Source organism: Neophocaena asiaeorientalis, unplaced genomic scaffold, assembly GCF_003031525.2.
Source record: "Neophocaena asiaeorientalis asiaeorientalis breed wild unplaced genomic scaffold, Neophocaena_asiaeorientalis_V1.1 scaffold96, whole genome shotgun sequence".
NCBI lineage: Eukaryota > Metazoa > Chordata > Mammalia > Artiodactyla > Phocoenidae > Neophocaena > Neophocaena asiaeorientalis.
The window spans coordinates 573,493-601,146 of NW_020175831.1; the positions used below are offsets into that span (position 1 = coordinate 573,493).

The following is a 27,654-nucleotide window of genomic DNA, read 5'->3' on the forward strand; positions in this document are numbered from 1 at the left end:
GGATAACTTCTGGAAAGATTGTTTAATGGTATTGTTTAAATAATTTCGTGATATAGGTAAAAGGAGACACCGGGAGGGAGGGAGGGAGAAGAATGGCCTGCATTTTTTGCCTGGATGAACATGGTCAGTGCTCCTGTAGTAAAAGTTCAACTTCTCTGAAGAAATTAAGCAGGTGTAGGAAAACCACTGAGTTATAAAGGACAATTAACCTTACTGTAATCCGTAGTGAAGAGAAATGCATCTGATTTGGAAATAAGACTTTTCTTTTGAGAAATTTATTAAAATAAATCCTGTGTTATAACATTTTCACTAGTCAGGAAAAACAGGAAAATTTTCCCTTTTTCCATTCAGAAATTTCCTATTAGAAATGAGCCTTGAGAACACCTTGCTCGATAGCAACCTTTGGGAGGAATTTCCTTTGGCCTCCCCGGCCCCAACCAAAACTTCCACGTAACAGCATTTGTCAGGTTATCTTGACCTAATCGAAATAACACATGAATTTAGAAATTGTTTTATTTTAGCAAGAATAGAGGCCATACATAGTAAAACAAAACAATAAAAACACCCATCAATTATGTATGGTTTAATTTATGGGAAACATGTTTTATCTGCTTTATAAATTCTGACTTAAAATGTTACCATTTATAGTGGACTATGTGAGATCTTCTCTTTTCAATTATTAGCTGTGAAAATTTTTTAAAGCTTTTAAATCTTTGGTTAAAGTGATTGGAAGAAAAGATCAAACTACTAATCTTACTTTCACAGTATAGTAAAAAGATAAATTGATTTAGGATTATAGAAAATGTAAAATATATCAGGTTCATATAATTTAAAAGTTTTTTGTAGGTTTAGTTAACTAAGTAAACATTCCGTTTTCCATCTAGTGTCATGGCATTATAAAGGTAATTCATGAAAATGCATGGGCATTTTTTTTTTATTACTAGAACAAATTTGTTTGATGTAAAAATCTACACGAACATGATTTTTTAACTTTAATAACCTCAAAAGTCATCTTCCTTCTCCTTTTCTTCCTCCAGACTTTTCTTTCTGTGCTTAAAGATAAGACGAGGAATGTTTATTAGGAACCATCTATTTTATTTTGTTTCATCTTCATTTTTTTTTAACCATTTCATTCTTTTAGGGATTGTTCGCGTAGAGCAAAAGAATAACACTTTTTTTGACATGAACATCTTTGAAGATGGGCCTTATGAAGTTGGTGGAGAGACTGACCATGATGAAAGTCTAGTTCCTGTTCCTGCTAACAGTTATTTAGGTAGGAACGAGAGTAGACGGCATGCCTGCCTCTTCAGATGCCTCTGTGTGACACCGCTGTCACAGGACCCTGGACTGCTAGGCTGAGAAGAGGCCAGGGTTGGAGCCAGGGGACTGTGGCTGCATTTACTGGAATTTAAGCCTTGGTGATCCCAAGGTAACCTGACTGATGCTTGGGATCCTTCCCGTCTCACCTGAGCTTGCTCAAAGCAGGAGGAAACCTACTACTCTCTCCTAAAATCTTCTGTCCTCCTGTGTGGAGGTCTGTTTCCTGAGCTAGTGTCGGCCTCTGTAACCTGAGGCAGGCTGTTCATGCATGGATGTTAGCAGGAGGCTGAAATGCCTTCCCTCTCCCTTCAGTGCCTCTTTTTGGAGAGAGACTCTTTAAGAGCTGCATTTATGAAGTTACTCTTAAGTGGCAGGTCAAGACCTCCAGGTCCGTCCTCTGTGATTGCTGTTCTCCACGGGTTGGCCTTGCTCCTGGATTGGGGCCCTCTTGTCACAAAGCCCCTGGCGGGTGGCACGGGGGCTTTACAGCTGAGCCTAAGCAGGAGTGCTAAGGCAGCTCTTGAGGACACCCGGATTGTGTCTAAGTGCCAATTCCTTAACTCCTGAGGCTTGTTTGCATTACTAATGGGTGTCCTAAATTATTCATGTGCATTATGGTAATTACACAAAGGCTTTTAAAAGCTTTAATTCTTGGTATGAGTTGACATAAAGAATAATTACTGTGCAATTCTTGGAAAAAATGTAAAAAATCTCCTAAACCTAAATAGTAACCTATTCTTTTTCAAAAATAGAGACGTACCCATACGCTAGAGATATTACTAGAACAATGGAAGGTTAAAGAGAAAAAATAGGTGTAGATCTAAAAATAATTCTAAACAAGGTATTAGTAAATATATTCTTCAAAAAATTTTGTAATTATATAGATATGTATGAACAATACTGTTAATTTAAAAAAAAAAAAACTCTTCAGAAACTTCCCCACCCCCAAATTAAAAACTTGGTGTGAAGGCATAGAAGGGAGAAAAGTTATACTTACCACTTGTTAAGCACCTACCATGTGCTATAAATCACACACTATACTTACTACTTTATAGGTCTTATTTGATCTTCCCAACAATATAAAATAAGTATCATTGTCCCTCTGTTGCTGATGGGGAAAAAAAACCTTGTGCCTTAGGGACATTAATTTCCTAGTTTAAGGTCACACAATTAATAATCCCCTAGCCAAGGGAAGAAATTCTTAATGAAAATGACTGGGGCAGGGTGGGAAGCAGCTGGGAGTGTGAATGTTGTTAGTGGCTTTGCAGGACAGGAAGGGAACACAAGGCCGAGTGGTTTGGAGTCTCAATTATTAAATAGACTTTTTCAGGGTAAACTCCTTTCCAAGGTAAATATTATCAACAAACCAGTATTTTATTTGAATAAATTTTAACAGACAACCTCTCTTCAAATGGTTTATTTAGGAATTAGTTTATGGTATTTCAAGTTAATGGCTTTGGTCAAGAAACCAACACTTTGGTCTGTAAGATAGATGCCCATGGATTTTATAAACTTAGTTTCTGTTGGAACATTTGAAAATATTAAACATTTTTTATTGAACGCATTTGCCACTTTTGGAATGAATTTCCTCAAAGGTGGTTGCCTGGGGGGAAAAAGTGTCAAGTTTGTACTGTTACATTTTGGTTGTCCATGCTGTCTGTGCATCTGTCATTTCAAAAAAATCAGTAGGTTTTAGGAATAAAATGATCTGCATGAGGTTTGGAAGCTGGCAAAGAGGGTGGCTTGCCAGATGCAGTGGTGGCCTCATTATCCAGCGAGCACGGCGGTAGCTGGCGTGCCTCTTACCGAGTATAATTGCTTTTTCTTCAATCTCTTCCGTCCCGTGCATGTGTACAGGCCTGCTGTTTTTGACCAGCATTTCCTATACAGATCCCGATCAGTTTGTTTATAAAACACAGCCTCCCAGGGAGCAGCCCGACACATCCCCTGATGTGATGATGAATAGCTACCTAGGTTTGTGACCTCTGAGATGACAAATAAATTGTCTTGGTCATGGTCATCTAATAATTTTTTTTTTGATCCATACAGAGCATAAATCTTTTTATTTTCTATTTCATTTCAAGTGAAGCACACATAAAAAGCATGCCGTGGTTGAGGCGCTGCAGACAGATGGCTTCCAGAGCTGGATTCAATTGTATCGCCCTCTTCTAAACTTGTAGCTCATCCTAGTTTTTGACTCACTTCACAATTTGAGAACTGCAACAGTAGTGGTGAAACTTTTTGTAAATAAAACCCAATAAAAAGGGTGAGCTTATAGTATTCTGCATCTGCCTCGCCTTTACATAGGAAGATTGGCTTAATTTGAATGATTTTGATATGGGCGTTTGTGTTTGCTTGCCATTTAACTTCAATATTGGTAATCTGACATCCTACCTGACGCTTTATGGTGAGGTGTTCTACCGTTTTTCTGCCCTCTGAACAAGTATGTAATTGACACAGATGGCAACTTGCTCACCTCTATTGTTTATGCCAGGTTCTCAAACACTAGCTCATCAATCATGGTTTTGTTTGCATGTTTGTGTCTGAGAACTGAGTTGACCCCAAATAGTGAAACGCTGTCTGTGGTATATTAATGTTGTTAGCATTCTTATTCTTGCCTGATGACCAAGGAGATTGAGTACAGAAGTTACTAACTACTACATTATAGCAAAACCCTATAACATGCACTCAATTACACTATGTCAGGTTGTATCTCAGTATATAGTATGTAACTTTCCCATGATAATTTAGTATCCAGCTTGATCTCCTTTTACAGCAGTTTCAGTATTAAAATGGGGTTCAAACTGATTCTTAAGATGCATGAATGCTTCATGATTCAAGTTACACAGATGCCAAATAGTATAGGTGCTTTTCTTTAAAAGTCTTAATACATTCCCATAGAAAGCAATGCAGTAGCCTACTACTTTGTACTTGTGTCACATCTCTTGGCTCTGTGACTCTTTCTTATCGTAGATGTGACAGCTGGTGGGGAGGGTCAGAGGAGAGTGGTGGGAGTAACCAGTGTTATATACCTCCTAAAAAACAGAGTTGATATGTACTGTTTTGTTTTTCTAGGGTTTTCTTTGGACTCAGGGAAGGGTATTGTTTCCAAAGATGAGATCACTTTTGTATCTGGTGCTCCTAGAGCCAATCACAGTGGAGCTGTGGTTTTGCTTAAAAGAGACCTGAAGTCTGCGCACCTTCTACCTGAGCACATATTTGATGGGGAAGGGCTGGCTTCTTCATTTGGCTATGACGTGGCAGTGGTGGACCTTAACAAAGATGGGTAAGAATCTCTTAGGTTATTTTATATGTGCAAAGAATTCATTGCTGCGCTGGCTTCTGTAGGTCTTGAGAAGAAATATCCTTTCAGGTTAGTTGATGGAAAAAATATTTCTGCCGCCAGGTTTTTACCATTCCATCACTCTTCCTCACTTACATTTTGGCAGTAGGCATCCATTACCCTCCCCAGCGGGTAGGATTACATTTTCAGTTTTCAGTTTTACTATGTGCTGGGATCATGGGTCCGTGAGAATTAAACTTTAACTCAAAAAAAACAACAACAACAAAAAACACCTATGAGGTTCTGTTCTCTGGTTTCTTGAGGGGCTGTTGGAGCATCCAGAATGTCCTGTTGAAAGTAGGGATTGGTGACAAAGTCAATACAAAGGTCTCTGTGGCTGGTGGTGCCAGTTTGGGTCTCGTAGAGAGATGAAGGTGGAGGGGAGTGGAATCTTTACTGGGAGTTTGCGCACTATAGATGTAACTTGGGAACTGGCTTCAAGTTCTTACCCTTGATATTTTTCTTTGGGTGTTTATTAGAGGCTACCTTGGTTTTTAAAAAATACTTTAATTGGTGATATATAAATTCCAGATTTGAGGTCCTTTTATCATATCTCTTTGTGTCCTTAATACCTGGGCATGTGGGATTCTCCCTAAGCTCGCTGGTATTTTAGCCAATGGTTCACAGTTCTTCCCCTCATTATGTTTTCAGGTGGCAAGATATAGTTATTGGAGCCCCACAGTATTTTGATAGAAGTGGAGAAGTTGGAGGTGCAGCATATGTCTACATTAACCAGCAAGGCAGATGGAATAATGTCAAGCCAATTCGTCTTAATGGAACCAAAGATTCTATGTTTGGCATTGCGGTCAAAAATATCGGTGATATTAATCAAGATGGCTACCCAGGTAGACAATAGATTATGAATTGGTCATGATTTATAGATTGTTTGATTGTCTAAAATAGTGAGTGCTCATGGCATCTTATTTTAAAACATTGTATTGGAATGCTTTTACAATTTAATGTTTGTTAAAATGTGGCGTTGTCAACAGATATTGCAGTTGGAGCACCCTACGATGGTAAGGGGAAGGTTTTTATCTATCACGGATCTGCGAACGGAATAAATACCAAACCAACACAGGTAACCAGATAACCTGGATTTCTACAACAAAGGTCTCAACAGTTTGCTTTCTAATGGAATGTTTAGGTTTATGTGAATTTTCACACTAATCATGTTTTATTTACAAGTCTACAATAGTATGAATTTTGTTTTTGTAAAAAATGTATTATTAGAAGATAGCTTGTAAATAGATATAAATGCAATGACCTGGTTGTTTTAAATTGTAAAATTTCTTTAGTGAATTAGGAATCAAAGTAAGCCAAAGGAAAAGACTATTCTACCCTGACAGCATAAATAGATGGAAATGTGATATATTCCTTTTAGTAGCATACTAAATAGAGATGAAACTGGACGAACATAAGAGATGATTGTAATTGCATAGAATTCAGATACTAAAAACTAAAAATTGCTTTTGAGAAAAACAAGACATTTGTGGAGGGCAGGCAGAGAGGTTTGGTTTGAAATACACTGATCGACAGTACAGTACACAAGCTCATCAAAAATTGTCTCTTTTGTCTTTTGAGGTACAACATAAATCAGATAACTTTTATGAAATAAAATGTATGAAGTGTTGGATCATATGTATACTTATTTATGATTTAGTTTTGATTTAATGTAATTTATAAGTAACGCCTTAATCTTCAGTTCAAAAGAGACTTATGTGCCTTTTTCAATGCACGGATAAGAGGCTCATTTTGGTGGCCCAGTGTCCATTCTGATGCCCTGTTCCTTTCAGATTCTCGAGGGTAAATCACCTTTTTTTGGATATTCAATTGCCGGAAACATGGACCTTGATAGAAATTCCTACCCCGATGTTGCTGTTGGTTCCCTCTCAGATTCAGTAACTATTTTCAGGTGTGTAATCTCTGACTTAAAGTATGTTTGGTAATCTGCTTACACTAGAATTTTTTTTTACCTTTTGAATTGAAATTTGTTAAGAACTATACTTCAAAGGCAAAGGCTTGTATGAATTTTGAATATTCTTTTTCTCTTCAGAGTAGTGTAATGATGTAATAAAAAACCTGTTTTGGGGCTTCCCTGGTGGTGCAGTGGTTGAGAGTCCGCCTGCCGATGCAGGGGACACGGGTTCGTGCCCCGGTCCGGGAAGATCCCACATGCTGCAGAGCGGCTGGGCCCGTGAGCCATGGCCGCTGAGCCTGCGCGTCCGGAGCCTGTGCTCCGCAACGGGAGAGGCCACAACAGTGAGAGGCCCGCCTACCGCAAAAAAAAACCAAAAAAACCCTGTTTTGTAAAGTCTTGCTGTAATTTTGAACTAATTTTTTTAAAAAGGTCAGAATTGGTGGAAATTTTTTACTTTTGGATATATTTCAAAAACCTTTATTTTCATAAAAACTGAAACAGAAAACTTGACAGTATAAAGAATATAAAGAAGGAAATAAATGTCCTATATTTCACCATCCATTATGAAACTCCAAAATTTTGGTTTATATCCTTCTAGTTTTTAATTTTCTGTGATATACACATATGTTTAACAAAATTGAGATCATAGTGTACATACTGTTTTGTAACCTGCTTTTGTTGGTTTGTAACGTATAGTGGCCTTTTTCCATGAGTGAGTTTATAATGCATAGTGGGCTATCGCCCTGTCATTGAGTACTTTTCTGAAATGAAGTTAATGGTTGTCTGAGATATCCCATGGCCGGATCATAGTTTACTTAACCACTGCCATACTGTCATTGGACACATTTATGTTGCTTTCCAGGTTTGGTTGTTTGCTCCTATTATGATACACAAAGCTGTGGTCAACATCCTTAATTTTCTTTGTGTCCTGGATTATTTCCTTATGATAAATTCCTAAAAGTGAGTTGCTAAGTTGAAGGGCCATGTGTGTTTTAGGACTTGTGATTCAGGTTCACAAGTGAAATGACCTCCAGAAAGGCTGCAACAGTGTGCCCATCAGCTGTGTCTGAGTCCCCTTATCCCAGCAATTCCATCACTGCTGGAAATCACCAGGAAAAATAGCACATTCTTTAAAAAAAAAAAAAAAAAAAAGGTTAATACAGAATTTCAGTTAAGTGCAAGTTCCCCAATATTCTCTTCTTCCACGAAACAGCTTTTAATAGTTTTGAGTCTCTCTCCAGTTCTAGGGTATCATCAAAAGGCCACACTATAACTGCTGTTCTCTATTTCTGGTTTTTAAAAATTAATCTCTTTAGTTATCTCTCCTTGTTAATGCAGATACATCAATCTTACTCTTTCTAACAACTTAATATTATTCCATAATATGCATTTAATGAATCCTCAGTTGATGGAATTTTTAGACAGTCTTTGACTTTTAGCTATTATAAACAGTGTGCTATATAGTATATTGTATGTATCTCTGTGTAATGGATTTTTTTTAAAGAAAAATTCCTAGAAATAGAATTGCTGGGATAAGGTTAGCACATTTTTGTATTAATACATATACCCACAGAAAAGTGGTAGCAATTTATGCTCACAATAACAACCTACTAGAGGGCCCATTTTCTCACACCCTTACCAACATTGAACAGGATGAATCTATTTAATTTTTGCCAGTGTGGTATGTGATCTCATCTTTTGATTGAATTTACATTTCTTTGCTCATTGGTGAGAGTGAGCCATTTGGGTTTGTTTTTTTAAACTATTTGGCTTTATAGTCATTTTTATCTAAAGAATGTCTTTAAAGAAATAGGCAGTGATGTACAATGAAACCCTAAAAGAAAAAAAATCTGTGCCATATGTACACTTGGTGCCATCATTGCCCTTTGTTCTTCCAGAAGGGTGCAAGTGTAGATGTGGCCTCTGTTTAAATAGAATCCTAAGCAAGACCCCTGGGGGTAAGAAAACAACACCAGGACACTTCTGAAGAGAACGCTATTTAAAAAAACTAGAATATACTGTACGTTTATATAATGTAGTATAGAATACTATAGAAAAATAGTTTTCTAGTTAAATGGCAAGATCTATGAAAGCCATTTTATATGAAAACTAAGAACCACAAGAGCCATTACAGATGACAAAAGTAGGAGATGTGAAAATAAGTGGAGGAAAATGTATCTGGGATATTAGGCCAAAGGAAGAAGTAAAAAAAAAAAAAAAAAAACTTTAGTTAACGGAATGAATGTGTGTTACTACCTTTATATGCCTGTCTCTCTCTGTACATATAAGTGTTAGGTGTTAACCTTAAAATAGTCAACATTTTTAAAAGGTGGAAGAGTATAGCATAACGTTCAAGTATTTTAGCAAGTTTCCATCAGAAAGCAATTTGAACTTCTAGTTCTAGTTTGAGGTATAGACCTCAGGTGTCAAGAAGACTTGAATTTCTGTAACAAAATTTGGTTACGACGTCTTTCCCAGCAGATAACCTGACTTTAGCCAATTAAATATTTGCCTCTGTATGTAATTGATATTTTAATATCCTTACTTGCCCGTCCTCATAAGTAGGTTGACTATGGACCCTGTAAATGTGTTCCTTCATTCCTCATAGATAGTATGAAAGTAAATTTCAAAAGCCTTTGATAATAAGATAATAAGAAATAAGATAACTCCCTTATTTTACAAACAAGGAAAATGGAGGCCCAGGACTTGCTTGAACTTTTAAGGCTGGATCCTGTGAGAACAGGGCGTGGTACCTAAATCTTCCTAACTTCAGTCCCTGGGCATTTCTCCCCATTAAATTATACTAGTACTTCAGGGTACTTAATAAATAAATGCTAATTAAACATGAGACAGCTGAGCCATAAGATTTGCTTTATGTGTTAAGACATTTTTTATGATTCATATATAATGTGCACTCAAAATTGTGTGTGTATGTTGTGTATTTAAAAACAGAAATAAAAATAGGATTTAGGCAGAAGTATGTGTTAAAATATTTCCTTTTGAAATTTATGCCACACTAAAGGCTTAATACAATCGTATGTAAAGCACTCTAGCATCTGTAGCAACTGGCTTTAAAATATTTGTGAAATTTTGCCTTTTAAATATGCTCTCAAAACTTTAAGAACATATCTACAGGCGTACTTCGTTTTATCGTACTTTGCTTTATTGCGCTTCACAGATACTGTGTTCTTGTTTTTTTTTTTTTTTTTTTTTAACAAATTGAAGGTTTGGGGTGAGGTGCCATTTTTCTAATATCATTTGTTCACTTCATGTCTCTGTGTCACATTTTGGTAGTTCTTGCAACATTTTAAACTTTTTCATTATTATTATTTTCATTATGGTTGATCTTTGATATTATTGCTACGACTTCCTGAAGACCCAGATGCTGGTTAGCATTTTTTTTTTTAGCAATAAAGGTTTTCTTTTTTTCTTTTTTTTTTCTCTTCTTTCTTTTTCTACAAACCCTTGTGTCGAGGGCTGACTTTGAATAGATCGCAGCGAGGGAGCTGCTCTGCTAATAAAGTATTTTTTAATTAAGGCATGTACATTGTTTTTTTAAGACATCATGCCATTGCAACTTAACAGACTACAGTATAGTGTAAACATAACTTTTATATGCACTAGGAAACCAAAAAATGCAAGTGACTCCTTTATTGCAATCCTTTTGCTTTGTTGCCGTGGTCTGGAACCAAACGTGTAGTATCTCCGAAGTATGCTTGTAGTTAGGATCTTAGAAATCAGTAGCTGTCTAAATGTAAAATAACAATAGAAAGGTAGACAGTTAAGATAAAGGGAAATGAAGAAACAAAATGTAGGCAGCATTTGCCCTTTAATTGGCTCCTGGCTTCCCCAGGAAGGTACTCAAAACCTCTCTGGCCTACTGATAGATGGATTCCAGAAGTTCAAAGTAGCTGTTTGGAATTTGGATACATTTTCTTGTTGAAACACTGTTCTCCAGAATGGCTGGGTTTACCACAAACCCACTAAAGTCAGGGTGACTGAATCCCTGTGGTAGTGGAGCAAGAGAACCTGCTCTGAGTCCATGCTGGAGAGCGAAGGAGCAGAGAGGTGCGGTCTCCCCAGCCACCACACACTTGTACTTCCCTGCCTCTGGGGCAGGGGTTAAGCCGTAGGCCCTTGGTGACCCCTTGGCTGTGGGAAGTAGGGAAGAATACGTAAGGGAGAAAGATGATGTTTTTACATGGTGAGAAGGGCTAAAGTTGTGGGACTCAGCTTCTTGTGTGCTTGTGAGGTTGGGTTAGGCAGAGCAGAGAGGGGAAAGGATAAAGGATTCAAGGTTTTGCTTGTAGAGATATTGAGCGGGTAGAAAAGCTGTAGTCAATACTGGCAGTAGGTGGACAAAGGCTTAAGGTTGGGGGTGGGACATTCCGAGGGAGGATAGGAAGGGCACATATCTGTAAGATGGGGACCCGTAAGTTCAGGATTTGCCTGGATTACTAAAATTCACATGCGTGTAGAAATCCTGACAGCGAGCACCCCAGGTGTTAGGTGTATGTTGGTGTAATCTTTTTTTGGCAAGATTACTCAGAATTAAAAATGCATGTGTTCTTTGACTCAGAAATTCTGCCTAGGAGTTTAATCCTACAGATAAATAGATGTATGTATTTAGGACGCATACATGTGCATGGATGTATATGCAAGGATGTCTGTCAGAGCAGAAAGCCTTAAAAAAATTATCAATGTCTACTGATTAAGGACTGGTTAAATAAATGCAACACCACCAGCTGTGAAGAACAACTAGGTTTGTGTGTATAGATATGAGAAGACCTCTGAAATGTTAGTGCATGAGAAAAAGTAACATGCAGAGCGATAAGCATGAAAAGCTCCCACTTAAAAAATAGATGCATGTTATTATATTTAATTTTAGATAATATTTTTGACTGATAACGTCTGGAAGGGCATGCAAGTCTCCTTAGGGGTTTAGGTGGGGACGAGACGTATTTGCCTGAAAACTCTGGAACTTTTACATGTTGCCTATATTATTCTTTCAGTTTAAAAAAACTCTAATATTAAAATCATTAAAACAATCTATAATTTTAAATAAATCATATTTAAATACTTTTATAAATATCGTGTAAACAGGTTTTAAATTATCTCTGTTAACAGTTGTTTTCTTTAGCAGTGTGGGAGCAGAAATCACATTGGGGAACATTTTTTTCCCTGTGGTTTTTAAGATGCCACATCTGAGGATGCCTATCTAGTATGTGAGTTCATCTTACCTCCAAGTAGCAAAGGGCTGAGCTTGTTTTTTCACTCCTTTGTCTTCAGATCCCGGCCTGTGATTAATATTCAGCAAACCATCACAGTTACACCTAACAGAATTGATCTCCATCAGAAAATGCCCTGCGGGGCGCCTAGCGGGATATGGTGAGTGTTTGCGCTGTGTCCACTCTTCCCCCAGTGTCACTTCTCTGCATGATGATGGCCCTGTTACCCTGAGGAGCCACAGGGAAGATTAAGAGAAATGGGCAAAGGGAAGAGGAATCTGTCAAGTGAATATACAACATTTTACTCATCAGTCGTCACTGGGGGGATTTCAGGGCTGGGGAATGTGTTGGGATTTTTTTCTAGGGCAGTAATGCATCTCTTAAGAAATATGTGTTTGATTTTATACAGCCTGAAGGTCAAGGCCTGTTTTGAATATACTGCCAAACCCACTGGTTACAACCCTTCAATAAGTAAGTACCTGGTACTTTTAAAATTATATCTTTTCTGTCTGCCAGGTTGAAAGTTGCATAAATAATAGAAGAATAAAAAACTATAATGGCCAGAATGGGTCCATAAATTCTGGTTTAAAGAACTAAGTCTATCTGTTGTCTCTTCTTTAATCAGGAGGGTGAAGCCCAAGGGGGAAACTGCATTTGGTCCCCATTTGAAGTTTCCAGAGCAGATGATGTAGGACGGAATGCATGTCTTGGAAAAGTACTCATTTGCTTCCACAACCGTTTCCTCCGTTTCTGTCTTTGAAAAGCAGTGTGGAAAATTGGTTTTGTACTTGTGAGGTGGCGGGTGGTAGCTGTAGAAGAGTGACCGCAGGAGCCCGCGTCCTGCTCTAATAACTGCCAGTTTATAGTCTCTCTGCTGCCCGGTCCCCTCCCAGAGGCCTCCGTGGCCCACATCACCCAAGCTGTGTCCCCAAGGGTGGGCCCTGGGGGAACGTGAAGGCCGGCCTTGAGAACTCAGAGACTTGGGCCCTGCTCCTGGTTCCAGCACCGATGCTGACTGACCCTTCAACACAGAGCAAGTCCCTTAACGTTTGAGTTTTTATTTTCCTATCAGTTTAAAAAAAAAAAAAAAGCTTCTGATAGGAATTACTACATAGGATTGTGGTGGAGAGCAAATGAGATAAGGTGGGGAAAGCAGGTTGTCATTTTTAAGGTCTAGTCCGCTTCCTTTCTTTATAACCCGAATAGGAGTTTTGCCACAAAGTTTGACAGATTTTTAACGATACTCTCACAGTAGTGATGATCACCTAGGCCTTGTTTGGTATGTTTTAGTAGCAGCTGTACCTCTTCAGGAGTAAGCCAGAGTGAAGTTGGGGGCCTAGGAGTTTAAAGAAAATCTTTTCCCCAAAGAGGAAGTATGGAGTGAGGGTGATTTCCTTCCTGGGTCAGCCGTGGTCCCGGCAGCTTGGTATTTTAGTGCGGCAGTGCCCCCAGGAGAAGCTTTCTGGAAGGACAGGGTGGTCTATTCTCATGGCTTTCAGTTTTTACTCTACCTTGAGATGGAGTGAGTTCTCTTAGGGTTTGTCCGTGTTACCTAAAGTATTACTTTCTTTTCTTTATTAAAAAATGTCCCTTTATAACACCCCAGAATTTGACAGCTAAGTCGGCCTTCACCCAATCCATGCTGTCATAGGCCCACTTGGCCTTCATCTTACCAGATTTTAAACTGTCCTCAGGTGGTTTCTTCATCTGTTTGACCTTTTTAGGCCCCTTCTTTTGGGCCACCTCCTGCTGTACGGTCTCCCCACAGGATCTGTGGACCTGACATGGAGTGTGCACGGTATGCGTGTATTAGGACTTTCTACACCAGAGGAGCTGTGGCCTTTCACTTTACTTTTTTTTTTTTTGCGGTACGCGGGCCCCTCACTGTTGCGGCCCCTCCCGCCGCAGAGCACAGGCCCCGGACGCGCAGAACCAGCGGCCACGGCTCACGGGCCCAGCCGCTCCGCGGCATGCGGCATGCGGGATCCTCCCGGACCGGGACACAAACCTGTGTCCCCTGCATCGGCAGGCGGACTCTCAACCGCCGCGCCACCAGGGAAGCCCTCACTTTACTTTTGATGTAGCCGCTATTTTATTGAGTACAGAAAATCGGTTTTTTGTGTGGCTTTCAGTGACGACATATTTTATGATTTCTCATAATCTGTCATCCTCTCAGTGTAGTTTGTGTTGTTTTTACCCAAATACAGTGCCTTACACTTGCTGGCTTGGGTGACGGGCCTTGTACCATTGTGTTTGGAAGTAGCCTAGAGAGACCAGGAGAAACTGTGATTCTTTGACTGGGCAAGGGGAGGAAACGGAGACACGTTTTTTATTCTATTGGTCATGTTCTCAAACCACTCTGTTTGCCTGTAGATGTGAAATCTCACCAGAACGCTCCGTGTCTTCCCCCAGATCAATCATTTATACAAAATAAATTACAAACTTCCTTCTAGCTTTAATGCTGCACTTGATGCCATGTAAATTAATTTTATATTCTGTAACTACTCCATTAACCAAGTGTTTATGGATGGCCTACTATAGATAGAACTTTTTTTTCTGAAGACACTGAGAGAAAACCTGTTTTCATTGCCTTTGCTTCCACGGTCTTGGGAAATTCTGAATCAAATACAGCAGAACTTGCACAAAGCTGCAGAAGTTAATACCTCTAAAATCTGCGTTCCCAGTGTCAGAGAGTGTGAGCTTATTGTTTGACTAGGCTGTTTTAACTCGGCAGTCCTCAGATGTGGTGTTCCATACGTACAGATATTTATAATTGAGCCTTAATGACTATTCTACTTGGCTTGCCCCTCAAAAGGTCAGCAAAGGTGGCCGGCAAGGATTTTAAGATGATGTGAACTGTCTGGAGGGTCAGAAAAGGTTAGAGTGGGTTTGGTAGATAAACGGTTTTAATGCACCCACACCCTCCCCTGCTTTTGCTGTGAGGGGCACTCAGCATGTGAGCCTTCGTCTGGTTCATTGTGAAGTTAGCAGGTCACTGATAAGTGGATGATGTCAAGGTTCACAGAGGGCCTAAAATGGAGGCACATTCCATTTGGCAGCCGTGACATTTAAGAATTCTTTAGATGGACACAGAAATTACTATTGAAACTGTCATTTCTAAATTTTGGCCTTCCATGTTGGAACAGCTATCGTTTCAGCATAAGGATAACGTCACATTGTGTGTGCGCAAATGTGCATTGGCTGTATGTTGGCCTGTATGCTTCTGTTCATCTATTCTACCGATTATATTTATGTCAGGTGTTCTGCTGTTGCCGGCGAGTACAGTGGTGAACCGACCGAGGTGTGGTCCCTGGCACGGCTTTGCCTGGGAAGGTGGTCAGGCAGTCACAGCTCAGCCGGCTAAATGTGGTTATGGGAGGAATACTGTCGGACCCCCATCGGGGGTGAGGAGAGGCTTCCTAGAGGAAGCGATGTCCACGCTGAGATCTGAAGGAGGAGTAGGGTTAGTCAGCCAGTGACGGAGAGTCAAAAAATAGGGGGTGGTCCAGCCGGCAGAAGGGGAGAGTGACTTGCGCAGAGGCCTAGGGGAAGTGGGAACCTGCATGTCTAAGAGGCTTTGTAAGGCAGTCGTCTTTTGTGTTTATGACAGAGACTTTAGGAGTTGCCTCCATCCCTCACTGTAGGTCCCTGGGCCAGCCACCTAGCTCTGTGGGCCTCCAGGTCTTCATGTGTAAGAAGAGGGAATTAAAATAGATGCTCTTAAAAAGGTCTCTTCCAAACTCTAATGTGAATATTAGAACATGGGTTATTCATTTTCTGGAGCAGATTTTTTTCCTTGAAGCTACCTGCCCTGACCCTGTACACACTGGTTCACTTCCTCTTCTGATGGCTAGTGAGTGATTAATAAATGTAAGTCATTTAAGTATTGGTCCATAAAGAAACATAGTTAGAGTTAGCAGTTACATATAGCGAACTGGCAAAGAATTCATTCTGAAGTCAAGAAGTGAGATTTTGATCATCCAAACCCTAGCTTGTCTCCAAGCTCTGTTAGTGTTGTAGGTAATCGCAAGCAGGATGTGCCTTCTGGGGCTTTGGAAGTGGAAGCTTTGGTTGTCGGAGTTTTATTAGCTAACAAACGGGCCCTCTAGCTCCTGAAAGGAAGTATATTTTACCTTTTAATTCTTTTTCTTTTTTAAGTGAAAAGTCTCATCCTATTGTCAAAAGACATCTCCATCTCTAATATATATATTGTTCCTCTTTTAGACAACTATCCTTTATCAAAGCTTCTTAAACTTTCATGTGTATAAGAACCACCTGATCTCGTTAAAATGCAGATTTGGGTTAAGTAGGTCTGGCTGGGGCCCAAGGTTCTGCATTCCCGACACAACTCAGGAGAAGTCCCTGCTGCTGATCTAGAGAACATTTTTGAATTTAAGCATCGGACTGTTGAAGGGGGAGTCAGTTTAGGCACTTAGGGAGTGTTGGCTGCCCTCCTGTTGTCTGAGGTACTCTGAGTTCTAGAAACACAGTCAGAAACTGATTCTTAGATGCTGCTCTGAGGTTTTGACTTACTCTCGAGCTCCCCCAGGTGGCCCAATGGAAGTGTAGCTTTAAAACGTTGTTCACAGCAATGGGTAGGAGAGAACAGCTTGATATGAAACATCATAATTCAGTCAGAATGTACATTACCAGGAAATATGAAGGAAAACGATGGCAGTGGGAGCAAGTGTTCTAGGAGGGATTAAAATATATCAAAAAGGGACTCACCATACTTACAGCTGCCTTGTGTATGAATGCACTTCTGAGTTGCCATGATTTTGTTGATTTCACCTAGCCATTGCGGGCACACTGGAGGCTGAGAAGGAAAGAAGAAAATCTGGGCTGTCATCAAGAGTTCAGTTTCGAAACCAAGGTTCTGAGCCCAAGTATACGCAGGTGCTCACTCTGAGCCGGCAGAAGCAGAAGGTGTGCATGGAGGAAACCCTGTGGCTCCAGGTGAGGGCTGCAGACAGATCAGTTCTTTTAAAGGGTGACGTGGAGATTTCTGACATTTATACCAGCAACCCATTTTCCAGTACAAAGGAAAGCATTGTTTTGGAGTTCCCCAGTAGCAAGTATAGCATGCTTAACTGTATCTCTGCATACTTTCCAGGAAAATATCAGAGATAAACTGCGTCCCATCCCCATAACAGCTTCAGTAGAGATCCAAGAGCCGAGCATTCGGAGGCGAGTGAATTCGCTTCCAGAAGTTCTTCCAATTCTGAATTCAAACGAACCCAAGTCTGTTCATACAGATGTAAGTCTTTCTGACTTTCATTTTGCCAATTGTTTGCCATGTTATTGTGCGAAATCAGACATCTCTGAAGGCAATAGAACCAGTGATTGATTTACTCTAAAGGCCATTCCTTTGCAGTAAATAAGCTTTTTAATATATGCAAGGTTTGTTGCAGAAAATGTTTCCCACATTAGCAGTGAACATACAGGGTACAAGTTGGAGCCAGAGAATATTTTTCTTAATAATTTTTGGCCACTGCAACTTATTGAGACTATAATTGACAGAACTTACTATTCTCACATCAAGTTTCTCCTGTAGCTGCACGTAGGAAGAAAAATGCATTGTATTTTACCACTGAGAGCATTAAAATATAGAAACTGTTGTTAGTCTGAATGTTAAAATCGAGGAGTATCAAAATTCAGCAAGGCAAAAATGTATTAAGAGTGAGATAGTCATTTAGTGCCTAATGTAGCCTCTGTAATCTTAGGAAGAAAAATTTATATCGGATGGCTTGCTGTACACCACCTCTGAGGTGCGGTCTGTTTGCTAGGGTTTAGGATGGCTGAGATGCCAGATTAGGCTGGGGAGTGGTGACATCTTGATCTGGCGTTTTGTACTTGTTGTCAAAATCTAGTTCATACTGGAGTGTCCACTCTGAGGCACCTGGTTCTAATGGCTCACTGACGAAGGTTTTCACGAGTGAGTTAGGCTTGGGGGCTGATGCCTAAATCTGCACATTGTAGTTTATTGTCATCAAGCATAGTTCCTTGTATACTTTTCAATATACTCTCAATGTCATAGTCACATTAATGTTTCTTGGGTATATTGCCAGCTCCATAGTCACGTTAAACGTGACAAGCAAGGAGACCGTTTTCCTAATTATTTATCAGTGTGATTACTGAGCACCCCTTAGCACAGTGCAAGATACTCTGCCCTTTGCTTTCCTGACCTTGAACTCTGTTTCCCCATCTGTGCAATGGGGCTCTGAATAGTATATGCCTCATAGGTCCCTTGTGAGGATTACATGAGTTAAAATATGTAATCATGTGTTAGGTAGCACTGTCATTATTATTGGTAATTCTTACAGTAACCCTGTATAGTAGGGAGGTGGTATCCCTTGTCACCTGTGATGAAACTTAGACTCTGAAAGGTTAAGTGACTCGCCCAAAGCCATACAACTGAGTGAGCAGCAGGGCCAGGTTTACTCTTTACTCTCCTACAGCACCTCAGTGCCCTGGCCAGAGTGTTCTGAAAACACAGTTTCATTAAAGGACAGAGTGGGCGTTTGATGCAAAGTATGTTTGTAGCTTGGATTCTCCTGTCGTAATTGTCACGTAATTGTCACACAGGGAAATGAACTGTATGGAAACAGTCACCTATTTAGAGTCCTAAGTGATGTAAATTACAACGATTTTGTTTTCCTACAGGTACACTTCTTAAAAGAGGGATGTGGAGACGACAATGTATGTAACAGCAACCTTAAGCTAGAATATAAATTTTGTACCCGAGAAGGAAATCAAGACAAATTTTCTTATTTACCAATGTAAGAATGGCTCCATAGCACTAGCAAGAATGACTCTGGCTTTGCAGTGACTTTTTGTGAAGGGTTATTGAAAATGTGTTGAGAACTTTGTCATTTTCCTTTTTTTTTTCCAATAGTCAAAAAGGTGTACCAGAACTAGTTCTAAAAGATCAGAAGGACATTGCTTTAGAAATAACAGTGACAAACAGCCCTTCCAACCCAAAGAATCCCACCAAAGATGGTGATGACGCTCATGAAGCTAAACTCGTTGCCACTTTTCCAGACACTTTGACTTATTCTGCATATAGAGAACTGAGGGCTTTCCCTGTAAGTATTTCTGGAGACCATGTTGGACGGAAAAAACATTGTGTGGCAGGTGAATGTGTTGTGATCTGGTATGTTCTTCTGTTACAGGAGAAACAGTTGAGTTGTGTTGCAAACCAGAACGGCTCACAAGCAGACTGCGAGCTTGGGAATCCTTTTAAAAGAAATTCCAGTGTAGGTGATGCCTTTACATACTGTATTTTAATGTTTCAAATAACATTACAGTGTCGATATGCTCAGTCTGTGTTAACAGCTATTTCTGTTTTTTAGGTTACTTTTTATTTAATTTTAAGTACAACTGAGATCACCTTTGACACCACAGATCTGGATATTAATCTGAAGTTGGAAACGTAAGAGTTCTTTCAACCTTCCATTCAGAATTGTTTCATGAAAACACAGCCAGTCAATGAATTGGCCTTTATCTAAAGCATAAAAGAAGTGTAATTTAATGAGAAAACTGACTGTTAAAATAAAACCCTATTGTTTCCTTTTCATTTTCAGAACAAGCAATCAGGATAATTTGGCTTCAATTACAGCTACAGCAAGAGTGGTTATTGAACTGCTTTTATCGGTCTCCGGGTAAGTGTTTGTGTTTAGCACAACAAATCAGTGTTTGAAAGAACCATTTACAATCCTCACTAAAACTGGTGTTTTTTAATTTAACAGAGTTGCTAAACCTTCCCAGGTGTATTTTGGAGGTACAGTCATTGGTGAGCAAGCTATGCAATCTGAAGAGGAAGTGGGAAGTTTAATTGAGTATGAGTTCAGGGTAAGTGGCCGCAGTTGGCCCTTCTGTTCTATGTACTGAAAGCTAACATGTGCTGTATATGGTCTTGAATATGTAATTTTAATAAATAATAATAAATACACATGATAAAGTGAGTTTGCCAGCTTTTAAACACCATACTGGCTTAGTGTAAAAGTCATATTTTCCAGAATGGAGAACCACAACTGTCATTCAACATAAGATTCTGTTCAGAATCCAGTTCAGTTTGGTCCTAGAGAGTTGGAGTTTGGTGTAGAGAGAAAGGAACAATCGATTTTTCCCCCTCCAGAGTCTGTCTATAAAACAAAAATCTCAAAGTAATTTCTCTCTGGCTTTAGAATGTGTTACGATTTATTTCTTTCTCTATTATAAGGTCCTCTGTCTTATTGCTTGTGGTTAATGTTCATGACCTTTCCCGAGCCCAGTTTTGTGATGGTGAATGTGGGTTTGGCATATGCCAGTAAGGAAGACTAGTGGTTGCTCTGACCCATTTCAAAGTAGGCAATCCCAGTGGCTCTTGGTCCCGTTGAATGAACATATTCTCGTGGTACAGATGTGGCTCCTAAGTCATAGGCAGGTTGAGGTCTGTGTGTCTCCAGTCATGCTCCTGAAAACACAGTGACCGTTGTTGAGGTGTGAAAGTCTGAAGTAGCAAGAATGGGCCCACCGGTGACTGCAACAAGGTGAAGAGGCAGAATTCTCCTCTGAAAGCATCTCTTAGCTCTGCAGACATGGATGGCACAGGTAGTGGGTGGTGGTCATGGCACCTAGGCAGATGTGGCTGAAGGAGAGGTCTGTGGGTTCCGGAGCAGTCCTCCACGCAAACTCTTTCGATTTCTGCTGCAGGGAGTTGCTCCCTGCCTGCCCCCAGCTTGCACTCGTGGGTTCCTGGCTGCCAGAAGGGTCCTATTCCGGGTCTGTCAGTTGTTATCCCAAGCCTCCCCTGCATAGTAAGGACGGGGGCAGCTTCATTTTTGCAGCAGGTGGGGCTTCCCAGAAGCAGGTTGTGGGTGCACTGCCACCACACAGGCTTGGTCATCTGCCAGGCAGTGTGGTTACAGAGCGATACACAAACACACATGTGACTTTCTCCTGGGTCTGTTGAGAGCCTGGCATATCTACACTGCAGATTCTGTTACAACAAAACTTGTTCCTGGATTGAATGAACGATTATTTCTCTTTGATCTCTCTTTTCTTTCTATTTTTATTGACAGGAATCTTTAAGCACAAATCTCTATTTTTGAATGCCCTATCCATACTCCAGTTTTGGAAACTGTGCTTTCATTGTAGTATTATGCCAGATACTTTGGCTTTTTTTCTCTTGGCAATAGGAACTGCTTACTTAATTTTATGTTGAGGGAATTACACTGAGATAATAACGTATTATTTTCTAACAGGTGATTAACTTGGGCAAGCCTCTTAAAAACCTCGGCACAGCAACCTTGAATATCCAGTGGCCAAAAGAAGTTAGCAATGGCAAATGGTTGCTTTATTTGGTGAAAGTAGAATCCAAAGGATTGGAAAAGATAGCTTGTCAGCCACAAAATGAAATAAACTTCCTGAAACTAAAGGTAGGCTGGTGGATTTTACACTTAAATTATTTCTGCGCCTTTGGTGATGGGAGAAGGGTGAAGATTAATTGTCAGTCATGTGAATTTGGCACTGTTTGGGGAGGGAGAGCTCAAGAGGTTTGTACAGTAGTACCAAAAAATTACCTTAGGTGGAACTATTTTTGGATGTAATTCTTTTCAGGAGGCTCACAACTCAAGAAAGAAACGAGAAATTGCTGAAAGACAGACAGACGATGGTAGAAAACTTTCTTTATTTGCCGAAAGAAAATACCAGACCCTCGTAAGTGTTTTTCAAGAGCTGTGAGTGTTTGACAGGAGGTGGCGGGAAGGCCTTCCCCAGACCACTGTGCCGTAACCCCTGCTCTTCCTTTTCTCCCCAGAACTGCAGCGTGAACGTGAACTGTGTGAATATCAAGTGCCCAATCCGAGGGCTGGATAGCAAGGCCTCCGTGGTCCTGCGCTCGAGGCTCTGGAACAGCACGTTTCTGGAGGTGGGCTCCGCTGCCGGGCTGTGCCCCTCAGGTTGTCTGCCACCTCCCAGGACATTTCCCTCTTCACTAATGCTTTCACTAACTTCGTCCCCGACAGGAGTACTCCAAGATGAACTACCTGGACATCCTCGTGCGGGCTTCCATTGATGTAACTGCTGCCACCGAGAATATTAAGCTGCCCAACGCGGGCACTCAGGTGAGGGGTCCCCGGGCTTCACTCAGCTCAGAGCAGATCTCCCTCCTCCACCCCATGCCCGTGGCCTGAGGATGTGCTGGTCTGCAACTCATTTCCCTCACGGCACTGTCACCCCCTTTAAGGAGAAAGCAGATGGTGTCTTAAGGCGCGGCCCACCCCAAGCAGTGTTTCAGCAGAATTGTTGCAGAAAGAAGTGATTCCCGGGTCATCTCGATCTGTGGTGCATGGGGTAGATTTGAGAGCTCTTGGCTCAAGGAGAGAGTGGGTGCACCTCCCAAGTCTATAAAGACCCCACGTCTTGTACCGCCCCTGATGCTTGTCACCGTTGTCGGCGTGCCCCCAGTGACGGTAGCCTCACTGCATTATGGGGTAGCTCGTGGCATGTGTGGCCAGCAGCAGTTACTAGAAACGATCTCTATATAGGAATCCAGAGTTGAATCTTGTAAAATCAGTCTCTGGTTATCCTTTGAAATAATTGAAGGAAACTGTCATGCCTCCTCGGACAGGTCTCTTCAGAGCTAAGCACCCAGCTCTTCAGTTTTCCGTCCTGCCCTGGCGCAGCTGAACTGGTTCCGGGTCTCTGCCCTTCCTGGGCTGGCCCCAGGCAGGGCTGAGCGGATGTGTGGTGTGCCTCCTTCAGCTCACCCGAACCTGCCTCCCGGTGTCTCAGACCCAAGCGTCTGTTAGTTGAGCCTAAAATTTGGTTTTGAAATGGTTGCTGAGGGTTGTTTGCATTTCTAGCGGCTACCGTTTTTACGTTCGTGTTCTGCTGAAACTTCCAGGTGTTTTCAACAGGATGTGCTGTCAAGCTGTGTTTCCCATATCCCACCCGTGAGCAAATTTTAAAAATCTAAATGCATGCCTTTAAGTGTATCCTTGCATTTTATGTGATTGACTTTCGGTCCGTTGTTTGGGTTTACAGCATAATTTTGAGTCTCGGTCATTTGCTCTTTGTTAACTTTCTATCCCTGCAAGCTTTATCTCTTTTAAAACCAAGAAGCATGCCTACTGTGTCTTCCTCCAGGTAATTAAGAAAACCACTGAACAAGAGTAGGAGTTTGTGTACCACTAGTCAGAGGTTCCTTGTGGGGGTCTGGCACCCACAGGGGCTTGAATCAAGCTCTCAGGGTAAATGCCTGCAGGTTACAGCTGGGAATGTTTTGCAAAGGAGAATGAATGGAGAAGGAAAGATCGTGAATTACTGTCCTGAAGCTGATCTACTGATGTATTTATGACAGTGTCCTGGCTTCAGTCCTTTCACCAGCTGAAAATCCAGTGAGTCTCCCTGATCACCTTGGTTTCTGGCATATAGTGGCCCTTAGCTGTTAAAATTTATCATCCAAACCAGGACACGTTTATCTGGGCAGGATGCTGGGGCACCTGGTGCAAGCCAGGACTGTCCCAGGCTCACCAGGACGTACCCTCACCCTGGCCTTACATTAACTTTGCAGGTTACTCCAGCCCACCTTTCTACCTCTTATTAATAAGGCATCATAAGGACTGTCAACTAAACTACACCCTCCCTGAGAATCCTTTAACTCCCTCTCTGACCGAAGGCAGTTGCTGTAACTTCCCGTGACTTTTAATCAGCAACCCTGAGAATCACTGAGTTTTTAGAGCTGCCAAGAGAAAGAACAGTTTAGGGGGAAGGGACTAACGTTAATAAAATGTCAATTAAATGTCTGCCATCTACTAGCTGCTTTACCGATATGCTGTCATTTAGACTGCAGAAGAATGCCGAGGTAGACATTGTACCCACTTTACAAAAAAGGAAGCAGGCACAGAGAGGGGATGTCATTTGGGGTCCTGGATTGAAATCTGTACCTGTCTGACCTCAGGGCTCCTGTTCTTTGGCTCTGTGACACTTGCTCCCCATTAAGTCCCCAAATCTCAAGTTTAGATGAGAAAACTTGAGTCCAAAAAGGAAGGTTGTCTCTCCCTCAGGGTCACAGGACCAGCATGTGAAGTTAAGACCAGACCTCGGGCTCAGAGCCCCTCATCAGGTGCTCTTGTTTTCTCGAAGATAATGGAACTAAGTCCCCTCGTGTCCAGTCTAATGGCTGGGTCACAAACGCAGATGCGGTTCTCTCGGGTATTTCATGTTCTTCGGGCTTTGAGAGCCCACGCCTACCAACGGGAATTGGAATCTTTGCTGTAATCCTACTTGATTTGTTTAATAATTGGTAGATTTGAAAACAGGTTATTAGTCTCATGTCTAGAACCCATTTCTTTTGAAAACCGAGACTTCTTTTGTAGTAATCTCTAGTCTTCTGTTACCTCTTCTATTAACTGATTTCTGAGATGTAATAGTAGCTCAGATATCATATCTACACGTTTCTTTAGATTTTAAGGTGCAGTTTTGGGAGGCCTAAAGATTCAAACTTAATTCAAGTGTCAGGATGCCTTCATTTTTTATTCCCTCGCTTACTGAGGGTTTCAATTTCATTTATATCTTGGTTCCTCTCTCTTTTCCAGTGTTTAGATCATTTTTCTTTGGAGATAGCAGCAAAGGAGGTTGAGTAATTTAGTCTTGTCTTTTGGTGTTAATATTGAAACATCTTCCCATTGCTTTTACCCTAATCCTGGCTTTAAAAAGATGAAAACAAAAGCCTTTGTTTCCTTATAACCCAACTGATTTCAAGAGTTTTGTGTTCATTTCTTAATAAAACACTTTCAAGATATTGTTACAACAAAGTCAGAGAGAGCTGTTCACCTAACTGAAACAGCTAAGATGGTTACTAAAACCTTAGTATCAATTAAATTGATCCAACTAACAATCCAGTTAGCCATGGACACACTGCGTGCCTTCCCTGCAAAAATGCTAGAGAAGCAAAGTTGAACAAGATAGGGTCAATTGTGAAGAATTTCACAGTCTAGGAGATCGCGAACTGGGAGAGAATTGTTGAAGTCAGCCAAGGAAGAAGGAGATTACTTATGGGTTGTACTTATATACCCCCATTTCATTCCTAAGGAAGTAGGAAGAGAGTGTCTAAGCTTCCTGGCTGCCAAAGATGAGAAAGAATGTGATAGGTGAAAGTAGGCACATCATTTTTCGGGGGGAGGAGCTTTTCTTTTTTTGGTTCTAAATTCAGAGAAGAACTTGAGATATGGATCCTTTTATAAGATGGATTTCTGATATGAAGAACACTCACTAAGGGGATGGTGTCTTTAATAGAGAGTTTTGTAAAAGATAGGAAAATCCCTTCATTGGGGGGTTTCTTATACTGATGTTCAATGAGAGCGTAGGATATTACATGACAGAGTGATGTAGGGAAACGGTTTGGCTGGGGGCAAGCTAATGTGGTCTCAGCACTGCTCACTGGTGATGGAATTTAATGCATCAGCAGAGTTAAGCCCTTTTTCCCCTTACGGGCACATGATGGATGAGGTTCACATGCACAGGTCATCCCTATGGAAATGCCTAGATTTTAATGAAACCAAAAAAATTTTTTTTGTTTTTGGAGTTGGAGTAATTTCTACTGGCCTGAACCTGTCATTGTCCATCAGTAACAGTTGCTGTGACAAGATGAGACAAGGCTTCCCGAGCTCTGGGAGTTGCAGCTCACAGTTGGTCTCCCCTCACCCGATTCTAAGACCAGCTCCACACAACCCCCATTCTCAATCGCAGCTGGAGAATGACTGTCATACACACACACACACGCACACACACACACAGTTGACAATTTAAGGAAACAAACAATAAAATCTTGCTGACTGGCCTCTCTCGCCTTCCTGGACCGCACTGTGGCCTTGCACACACTGGGTTTGCAGAGCACATCTGGCCTTTAAATGTGTGGCCCAACCCCTAGCATCAGTCCTCAGTCTTTGATGCACAGTGAGTTGTTTTAGTTTTTAAAACTACACACCACCCCAGCCCCAACCCGCAAAACAAACTACCTTGTTCAGCCCTTATGCTGTTGGATTGTAGCCTTTTATGGGCATGGTTTCCCCCTATGATCAGCCATTTAAAAGGCTCTGGTATGCAGTGTGACTTATAAGGCTGCTTGCCCTTACCATGGACCAGTTTCCACTCTCCACTTCAAGGTTTCATCAGAGCTTATTCTTAAACATGAGGATGGCCCTTCCAAGTCATCACCTTGCCCCAGGGACACACTGTGTGGCTTCCCTGTGCTACATACTAGGGAAGCAAAGTTAAATGAGATAAAGCATAGGCTAATTGAAATAATCTTTTTATTTTAGAATCGTCTGGCTTAGCAGTCACATCAACTATATTATTTCTTCACCAGTCTCTCACCACTCTTTCTTCCCCACTTCGTGGGTACCCCTCTGCTTGAACCAGTAATCTCAAGAAAGGGTTGTTTTAGCTTAAAGCTAGGACACCTGTTGGGGGAAGGGAAGCAACAGAAGTGAGCCATGAGGCCCTCCCTGGGGCTGGGAGCTTGAGTGAAACCTCATTGAGAACATAACAGGAAACATAGTAGCTGAGAAAGGTGTTTATGCTAAAAACTCTAAAAGTGAATTCTTTCCTATTAAATGTTTAAAGGAAAGCAGTTCTTACTTTTAAGTGTATTCCTTAAGCTAAAGGAGGTTGAGAAGCTGTTTTCTAGGATAAGTAGGAAGGGAAGTACTTTAAGAGATTTTTAAAGAAAGTGTTCTAGTATAGTAGTATTGAATCACAGTGTAGACATAGAAGCATTTTTAGGCAGCATCCAGAATTCAATATTAATTTAGAATACGTGAATAGAAACATTTCTCAGAAATTAAATTGTTCCCTCTAAGTTTTCTTTACCCTTCACTTTATAGTCTCTAAATTCAAAAATATCAGAAACTTCAAACTGGTATATCTCTAATCAGTATAGTTTACAAAATCATATTTGTAGCTTTCACCAGGTCTTTTATGTGCTTTGAAAGATCATCTCCTGGGGAAAAAAAGTCTCCTGGCATTACAAAACTCCACTTGAATTCTAAACCCGTGTAACCAAGTTGTAGCAAATTGCCATAAGCAACTTTTTAGATTTCTAAATAAACACTATTTCTATTTAATTGGTATTTGCCAGCTATCAAATGTTTAGAACTTAAGCTTCTCATCAGCTGCCACTTAAAGCTCTAAGCTGCCTCTGAATGAAGCCAGAGTCCAGTTTGTCTATACACATTGTTGTAGAAGATGACACCAAGCCATTTCAGGAAATTTTATTCTTTACGAGGATCTTTAGTTTGCTATCCTGTTACTGAACTCGGGTTTGGCTTCTTGTCGCTCAAGAATCCAGTTGTGAGAGAGAAGTGTTAGGTAAAAGAAAAGATAGCTTTGTTGAGGAAGCTGGCAATCCTGGGGAGAAGGTGGACTCATATCCCAAAGAACCAACTCCCCAGGTTTTGCTCAGGGATTATGTAGGGAAAAGAGGGGCTATGTGCTGGAGAGGAGGTAATCTTCTATGTTCAGAGATGACCTTCTCAGTCCTGTGGTTCCAAGTAGCTGTCAGCTGGGGGCGCCCTGTAGGGTCCTGCTCGGTTTCAACCCTAAGGAAGTATTAGAATGGTATCCATCTAATGCCTCTAATACCATCTAATAGCTCCATCCCTATTTTTATATTTCATAACGTCTTTAAAATCTGAGGGAGGAAGGTAGGCTTATTGTGCATAAACAGACCCTTCTGTTGCCATTGTTGGATGCTTAATTAAGAGAGGTGACCATTCTCAAAAAGATACCAGGTTATATAGATGTAACAAGATTGGGGTTGTGTCCCTATTGATAATTGTTGAAACTTGGTGATGAATAAA

The 27,654-nt window shown here is 40.8% G+C and overlaps 1 protein-coding gene across 3 annotated transcripts in view; it reads left to right on the top strand.

The window, feature by feature from the left end:
- The window catches only part of ITGA6 (integrin subunit alpha 6), a 76,477-nt gene that overhangs the window by 40,313 nt on the left and 8,510 nt on the right, over window positions 1-27,654 (top strand). For all 3 annotated transcript variants that reach the window (XM_024732864.1, XM_024732865.1, XM_024732863.1), the window contains 19 exons: window positions 1,142-1,273; window positions 4,396-4,606; window positions 5,315-5,508; window positions 5,653-5,741; window positions 6,457-6,575; window positions 11,871-11,969; window positions 12,219-12,280; window positions 16,605-16,765; window positions 16,923-17,066; window positions 18,473-18,588; window positions 18,705-18,894; window positions 18,982-19,065; window positions 19,162-19,241; window positions 19,393-19,470; window positions 19,558-19,660; window positions 21,055-21,228; window positions 21,410-21,508; window positions 21,609-21,719; window positions 21,817-21,915. In XM_024732864.1, the coding sequence (XP_024588632.1) occupies window positions 1,142-1,273; window positions 4,396-4,606; window positions 5,315-5,508; window positions 5,653-5,741; window positions 6,457-6,575; window positions 11,871-11,969; window positions 12,219-12,280; window positions 16,605-16,765; window positions 16,923-17,066; window positions 18,473-18,588; window positions 18,705-18,894; window positions 18,982-19,065; window positions 19,162-19,241; window positions 19,393-19,470; window positions 19,558-19,660; window positions 21,055-21,228; window positions 21,410-21,508; window positions 21,609-21,719; window positions 21,817-21,915 (2,345 nt within the window). The remainder of the gene's footprint in view (window positions 1-1,141; window positions 1,274-4,395; window positions 4,607-5,314; window positions 5,509-5,652; window positions 5,742-6,456; window positions 6,576-11,870; window positions 11,970-12,218; window positions 12,281-16,604; window positions 16,766-16,922; window positions 17,067-18,472; window positions 18,589-18,704; window positions 18,895-18,981; window positions 19,066-19,161; window positions 19,242-19,392; window positions 19,471-19,557; window positions 19,661-21,054; window positions 21,229-21,409; window positions 21,509-21,608; window positions 21,720-21,816; window positions 21,916-27,654) is intronic.